The 7,637-nt window shown below is 57.0% G+C and overlaps 1 protein-coding gene across 5 annotated transcripts in view; it reads right to left on the bottom strand.

Annotated features, from left to right (window-relative positions):
* Positions 1-715: 715 nt before the first annotated feature.
* The window catches only part of STARD8 (StAR related lipid transfer domain containing 8), a 70,717-nt gene continuing 63,795 nt past the window's right edge, over positions 716-7,637 (bottom strand). For all 5 annotated transcript variants that reach the window (XM_082444928.1, XM_082444927.1, XM_082444930.1 and 2 more), the window contains 9 exons: positions 7,246-7,419; positions 6,098-6,257; positions 5,421-5,619; positions 4,806-5,016; positions 4,424-4,538; positions 3,917-4,141; positions 2,700-2,917; positions 2,423-2,599; positions 716-2,279 (listed from right to left, as the gene is read on the bottom strand). In XM_082444928.1, the coding sequence (XP_082301054.1) occupies positions 2,162-2,279; positions 2,423-2,599; positions 2,700-2,917; positions 3,917-4,141; positions 4,424-4,538; positions 4,806-5,016; positions 5,421-5,619; positions 6,098-6,257; positions 7,246-7,419 (1,597 nt within the window). In that variant the 3' untranslated portion in view covers positions 716-2,161. The remainder of the gene's footprint in view (positions 2,280-2,422; positions 2,600-2,699; positions 2,918-3,916; positions 4,142-4,423; positions 4,539-4,805; positions 5,017-5,420; positions 5,620-6,097; positions 6,258-7,245; positions 7,420-7,637) is intronic.

The raw sequence follows: 7,637 nt of genomic DNA, 5'->3' as shown, positions 1-7,637 counted from the left end.
GCCAGACTCATGATGCGGTGATGACTGGACTGTTTGGCCCAAGAGGAAGCTGAGGTTCGGAGAAAGAGAGAGAACAGGACTTGTTTGCCCCAGGCTACTCAACAGCACTCAAAGGATGCAAACAGATTGACTGCAAAGCCTGTACTCTCTCTCTAGCTGCCCCTCAAAGCTTGGGGATTTTATGGCTACAGCAATGTGGCAAAGAAAGCAGGAAGTCTATATGAGGGGCCTCTCTTTGCCGGCCACTGGAGCCAGACCAGGGGCTGCCTTGAGGCACTGAGACCTGTATCAGGCTGGCTTATGGGTAGAACAGGGTCCCCAAGCCTCTTGAGGCTGGGTCTCCACTCTTCATCCTTCAGCTTGAGCCATGTGCAGCAGGGGAAGAAAGGACAGTATAGCGAAGGCATCCCTCCATAGGGCTATCGTCAGGATGCGTGAGGTCGTGTTGGGGGCTGCTCAGATAGGGGACCTGGTCAGGTCAGGGAATAGGGTTTGCGGCTTCTGCCCAAGCCCTGGCTTCTCGGAATCATGCCTCTCCCAGCCCCAATCATCTCCCGAAGAGAAAGGCTGAGGCCCTTCCCCATTTCTCCTGCGGCCTCCCCCAAGTCCTACGTTGGTAACACTCACAACCTCTGACCCTAACACCGAAACTGCATTGTAATTTGCCCTCTGTCCCTGGCCCATCGTCTCAGCAAAGACAACCACACAGACAGAGTGCATCTGTAGGAATGCTTTATTGTTCCACTGGGGGGGGGGGTCACATGGACCATGCTCTCCACCTCCCCTGTCTCATCTTAAGTGCCCTTCCCGCCGAGGCTTTCCAGACCTCTGCCCCCACCCAACAGATTATGGTACACTCATGATAGAATACGTGTGTGTGTGTGTGTGTGTGTGTGTGCGTGTGTGTATATATAGATGTGTGTGTGTGTGTATATATATGTATCTATATATACACAAATACATTTTTTATATTCTGACTGTACAGTATTTACAGGTACAAATAAAATAGATAGGTTTAAACATTACAACTGACTGGCTGGAACCCATCCCACTCCAGTTTATTCAGCCAAAAATAATAATAAAGCACCAGCTGGCGTTTGGCATTTGACTTTGCACGTGAACCAAGATGGTTGGTGGGTGGGATAGGTCAGGTTTGGATCAAGCCCCAGCAGGCTGAGATGACATTATGCCCTTCCATCTGACTGGCTGGCTGCTTGAACCAGGGGCCAGGTCTCTGCTGGAGGAAGGGACTGTCATATCAGCCTGCTACCGCAGGCAAGAAGAGCAGGAAAGGCGACACGGACACAGATAGTGTCTCCTCACCACCATCTGCTTTTGCTCAGCCCGTGTGGTGGGAACGAGGCTGTTTACCCTCTAGACATGGCAGTGCGTGGCCCATGGCTACACAGGACCCCAGGGAGTGGCAGATAAAGTATGGGGCCCGAGTCAGGGGAGATTGGTTCATTGGTCTCTTGAGATCTGAGAAAGGAAGGTTCCCCCCACTCTCACATCCCAAGCTATCCCAAATCGTCATGTCACCTACTGGGACCCATCAGTGCCCCCTCTTTAAATCAGCCTCATAAAAATCAGCATCATATTTACACAAATCAAACAGCTCATGGTGGCTGGGGCTGCCCTGTGCTCTGCCCCTGTGCCCATCCACTCCAGTCCAAATTCTCTGCAAAAACCAGTTTAGGACCAATGTTGGGCCCAAAGGCACTACCAGAACGTCCTGTCCACACTCAGAGGGGCCCTAGCACCGAACAGGATGGCTTGGCCTCTCAGAATGGCAGAGAGCTAGGAGCACACACTACTCTCTGCCTCCTCACCCCGCAGGTGGAGGAGCTGGGAAGGCTTCAGACTGACTGGTGGCTCCTTGGACTTGAAGGGCAGTAGCCGTCTTCCTGCTCCAAAAATGACTCCTCTCTCTCGGGAGGGCAGAACACAGGTTTGCGGGTGGAGGTGGAGTGGAGACAGGACACTGAAATTCGCTTTTCCTTCCCTGTACATGTGGAGGAGCTTCAGGAAGTAAGGGCGACCGTGTGGCCTTGCCTCTACCCTTGGAAGCAGCGTCCATCCGGGGGCTGCTCTGCTCTCATTCCCCCTCACTGCGTTGGTGCCAGGGGGCCTGAGTGGTGCCACTCTGGGACCAGGCCAAGGCTCACAACTTTGTCTCAGGGCCAGCTGCCTGCACAGTCGGGAAGGAGTCCCGGATCTTTGCCACCTCCATGGCGCACAGGTGCCCGAAGACTTTGTTGTACCAGTCAGGAGAACGGCCCCTGGGGAAGTAGAAGCAGGAAGGCATGAGCCGTGGGCTCTTTCCTGGAGCCCTTGCCAGGGACAAGGAAGACAGGACTTGCTCCCCAGGATCAGGGGCACGGGGTGGAGGTTGGGGGGGTGCAGGGCGGAGGTGGCCTGGTACCTGAGGTCAGCGCGGCAGATGTGAGTGAGCCGGGAGCGGCCCAGGCCGCAAGGTTCCATGAGGTACTGGGAAGTGAGCATCAGGGCCCGCACCCCCGACTCCGGCACGGGTTGCTCAGGATCCAGGGACTGAGAGACGAGGAGGCAACCCCCACGGGGCAGGTCAGAGCGCCACATCCTGTGGGGAAGGGACACACACATTCAGCTTCCTGGTGCCGGTTCCCACCCCACCTCCCCAGTCCCCCGAGTACAGCAGGGTGACAGCTCAAGCGCCTCACCGGAGCACCACAAAGTCGCGGCAGGGATGGGGTGCCATGCTGTCGGTGACGTAGTGGTACAGCTCCACACCCGGCATCAGGGCTTCCAACACCTGGGCCCGCAGAAGGTCCTCATCCCAGAGGGCCCTCTCCCGCAGGACACGGTGTAGCACCACGGCCGGGGGGGCAGCCACTTCTGTGGATGCCTTCCACACACACAGCGGGTGCCCGTCTGGTGCCTACAAGCCACAGGAGTGGGGATGGGGGAAGCTGTCAGGGCTGGAGAACCCCCAATCCACCCCTGGGCCCCGGCCTGCCCTCACTCCAGCCCCCGGCAAGGGAAGGCGGCAGGACTGCTCCGCTAACCCCAGCCAGAGCCAGACAGGCCAGCCCTGTGCTCCCTGTCCTCTTTCTCCTTTCCAGATTTCTCTCCTCCGCCTGCTCAAGAGCACAGAGAGATGACAGGACACACATTCTCTGAGGCCTACTAGGCTCTACCAAGCAATGGGCACAGTGCTTGGAATTTCCGGAACTGAATATGGTGGTCATCCTCAAGGAACTCCCCATCTAGTGTGGGAAGCGGAACACGTGCATGGCAACAAAAGCTGCCACTTCCTGAGCCTTTTGCATGTGCCAGGCCCTGTGCAAGCTTCTCACCCTGACCCTGTAAGGAAGCTTTTACTATGACCGGTTTATCCATGGCAAACCTTGGGCTTGCAGTCTTACTTATAATCAGAATCCGAGAAAGAACATGGCTAGTGCCAAGAGAAGGACAGAGAGAAGTCACCTCCAGCCTGGGGCACGACTGGAGGCTCTGAATGGAGGAGGGGCATATCAAGCTGGGGCTGAAAGTGGGTGGGGAAATATAATGCTTGGGGCAGGTGCTTCCAGGCAGGAGGACAGCGACAGCAGGGGCAGAAGCACAAAGGTGGAAACGTGAGGAGCTCAGCGTGACTGCAGTGCAGGCAGGGATGGCAGGTGAGGCTCTGAAAGTAGTGACATGTCTGGACTGGGCTTTTGGGAAGATAATTCCGGCAGGTGCTCCCTGAGGGAGAGCCCTGGTCTCATTTGCTTCTCACTTCCTTAAGGTCCTTGCTCTGCTGGCTGACATTCTCCAAGTATCAGGCGGAAGCACAGCGAGACAGGCGGGGGCAGCTCCTTCCTTGAGGATCCCTGCACACAGCCTGCACTCTGCCCTCTCCCGGCCCCATGGCCACCCTGGGCAGTGTGGTCCTCACCTTCTTGCAAGCCAGCTCCGTGTGCTGGGGCCCTGGCACACTCATCCAGCCCTTGAAGCGCTCAGCGGCATCGCGCAGCAGCTCCTGGATGCTCTCTTCCATGTAGAGGCTCAGGCTCATGCCAGAAGCTCGGGCCTGCCGCAGCTCAGCCAGCGCTGGGCCCGGAGGGCTGAGCTCAGCTGCGCTGTAGGAGCCACACAGTTGTAGCACCATGTCCTGGGGCACCTGGGAGAGCACACACACACCAGGCTGGGGGCCATGGGAAGCAGCAGCGTCAGGGACCCCCAGTCCCAGAGCCCACGGGGTCTGCCAGGTTCATTTTAAGGGACCAGAGAGACCTGGCTACTGCGGTGTGGTAGATGAAAAACTTTGTAGGGGAAGAGCTGAAAGTAGGAGATTGAAGCATATGTGTCAAGATGCGCCCTATCCCTGACTTAGAGCGCAAAGGTCAGGCATGTTGGTTCCGCCGGGTCTGGGAAGTAGGCACCACGGCCTAGAGTGACTCACCTGGAAAAGTTTCTTGCAGTCACTGATCATGTGTGACAGGCCCTGGGTGGCAGCCATGTTCTCACTCAAGTCCCTAGGGCCTGGCCGGCCAACCAGGCTGCGTTTGCTCTTGATCCTGGAGGGAAGGGCCAGGAAGAGAGGATGGCACGAGGGCACAAGACAAGCTCCCCAGAAGCCTGTTTGCCAGTCCTGAACACAAAACAACCTGCTGCCCTTTTGAAGACCCTGCTTCACAGCATCCAACCAGCCCAGGGCCCCTGAGGAGTCAGGCTGACCCCTTGTGGTGATGCCTGGGAACTGCAGTGCCAATCATCCAGGGCCAAAGAGCCAATGGGGCCCAAACCCTTCCTGCTTGGCCCTGCCATGCCTTGCCCTGTTTCACCTGGGGGAGGGGTTATCCTTCTTGGAGACGTTGAGGTGGAAGATGGAAGGTGCCAGGCACACAGCCAGGTTACCAGCTGTCATCTGGTTTTCCTCAGCAGAGGCAATGTCGCTTAGGAAATAGAGCAGGGTCTGTAGCACCTCTCGGTTCTCATCGGGGAGCAGCAAGGTGGCGGCTTGCGCGGCTGCCAACCATTGATCCTTGGGGAGGACTGTGAGGAAGGCAGACAGAAGGGCTTCCTTATTCCCCAAGAGCCTCTGGCAGCAAGCTTCCTGCTTCCAGGAATGCAGAAGGCACAGTGTTCCCAAGGGGAAGTTGGTGAGGGGGAAGGTGGACTCTGGGAGGTCTCTGGGTGCTAGATCAAGCCCGGCTGTAATGTGAAGCATGAGCTCGGGGAAGTCCCCGCCATTCCTCAGGGCCTCAGTCCATATAATGGGTTTGGGGAATAGAATGTGGTCTCTCTCTAAGGACCTTTCCAACTCGGCATAGTAAATCTTCCGCTGAGCTCATGGGCGCAGCTACACTTGCCTGCACAAGGTTTATCTTCCACAAGCCCTAGGATTCAGGGAGGCCGAGAACCTGGCAGGTTACTGAGGGTAGGTGCAGGCGACTCACGCTGGTAGATCTGTAGGAAAGTGGGAGTGAGCTTGCTGGTGAAGATTGGCTCAGGCAGGTCCCGGAAATACTGCTTCAGCAGGTCAGCCACATCATAGGCAGACTGGCCCTCGTAGCAGACGTTGTCGGGGGAGGTCTCATTCATTTGACGCAGGTTCTGGATCCTGGACTTCACCCCGGACTTGCGGAAGATGCCCACCTGGCCCGTGCAGGGGAGGGAGAGAGGGAGACATGCAGGGGTGGGAGGGAGACTGTGAGGCCAGCCCTAAACCGGGTGTTTTAGGAGTGTAGGCCACCCCAGAGACATCCAAGCCTGGCAAGCTTCCTGCTGGGCAGGGTAGGAGAGAAATGGCAAAACCAAAGAGAAGGGTTTTTATAGCCTTGGGACCAAGGAGAAAGATGGCTTTAGTGGAGATGAGTAGGAAAACGAGGACCTAGGCTAAGGCGGGCTCCTGGAAGGTGGGGGCTAATGCGCCTGGGCCAGAAAAAAGCTGGCACAGAGCCGGGCAGAAGGGAGCTTTGAGTCCATCCTTGTTGGGCCTTCCTGAGGATAGGAAAAGTCTCTGGTGGGCCAGCCCAACCCAGGGGGAAGGCCACAGCAGCTCCCCTCCCTAATCCCTCAGCCTTGGACTTCCTTCCCATCACCATCTCTCTTCGTGCTCCCCAGAAGGCCTCACCTGGTCCAGGCACTGGCTACGCAGGTAGCGCATGGCTTGCTGAATGCTCTGGGGTAGTGGCTGGCCTGTGCGCTGCACATGGATGAGGGGCGGCACCCCAAACACATGCTGACCCCGGTAGTCCGGTGTCTTGTTCCTCTTCATGAACTTGGGCACTGACCTGTTTGGGGGAGGGACAAAAGATCAGGAACAAGGATGGGGTAGGCCCAGACACAGCTTGGAGACTCTGTCTGCAGTCTTGGGGGACTCAGGTGTGGGTGAGCAGGGTAAGAAACATGCCATCTCCCCGGAGTCAACATTCATCGAGCACCTGCTCTGGGCCCAGTCCTAGGGAGTCCCAGAGGAACACAGGGAGCTCTCAGTCTGGTCAAGGAGATGACTGCATTGACAGGCAGTGACAATACATGTGGCCAGAAGTGGGCCAAGAACTTAGGGGAGGACCCACGAGGGAGGGGAATTGTATGTACCTAGCGGGTCAGGGAAGGCTTCAGAGAGAAGGTGGAAATTCAGCTGGCTCTTAAGGGATGGGTAGCCCTTGTCCCAGAGGATAAATGGGAAAAAGACATCCCAGGCAGAGAGAACAGCATGGGCAAAGGCAAAGAGGCAGGAACAAGAGCATGGCGCATTCAGAGAAGGGCGACTAGTCTGCTAGCCTGTATGGTGGTGTCGCTTGGGTATGGCGGACTACAGAGCCTGACAGATGAGGCGGGGTTGGAACGTGAAAGGATCATGATGGGAAGGAAACTGGACCGTATTCTTTGGCAATGGGGAGCCACAGGAGGGTATTTGTTAGGAGAGTGACCACCAAAGATGCGTATTAGGACAATCTCCCTGGTGGCAGCATGGAAATTGGGATGGAGGAGGTATAGCTGGGGGGCCTGGGGTCCCGACTCCCACCCCACCCCTCCTCATTCATGGCACACACTCATGTGAATCCTATGTGCATCCCTCACAGACATACATTTGCCACCCAGAGCCACGCTGACCTCTCCAGCCTCCTGGCACATCCCACCACTCCATTGGCCTAGGGGCTCCACCTGCCTGCACCCACCTTCTGAGGGTGACCCTCCCAGGGCCCTGGAGTGGGGGCAGAGAGGGATCCAGGACTTGGATGAGCAGCTGGGCGCCCACCATGGCCCAGGACTCACCAGACCCAGCCCTGTTTGTGGGGGACAGTGTACTTCTCCATGAAGGCGGTGAGCCGCAGCAGTGAGCCCTTGTGCAAGAGGTGGATCTGGCTGGCAAACTGCCGGTTGATCTCCAGCGACTCCGAATTGAGGCTGGGCCGGTGGGAGTTCTGGAAACTGTGCCAGCGGAGCTTCCTGGTGAGGGGTGAGGGGGTAGAGAAGGCCAGAGGAGCAGGTTTCAGTAAACCTTAGTAAAATTGTGTTCTTCTGGTCTTTTTATTTTTCCCCAAAAGAAAAAATATACAAGGAGAAGGGACCACTGTCAGCATTGATGCTGGGCCCCAGGGTGGAGAAAGCTTAGTCTTGGTTTCCAGGGCTGCACAGAGGCCAGATCCTGTCAGGAAGGGTGGCAC

Source organism: Balaenoptera physalus, assembly GCF_965194825.1.
Source record: "Balaenoptera physalus genome assembly, chromosome: X".
Classification (NCBI taxonomy): Eukaryota; Metazoa; Chordata; class Mammalia; order Artiodactyla; family Balaenopteridae; genus Balaenoptera; species Balaenoptera physalus.
Note: the sequence above shows the minus strand (reverse complement) of the source record. Positions and strands in the feature narration are given on the sequence as shown.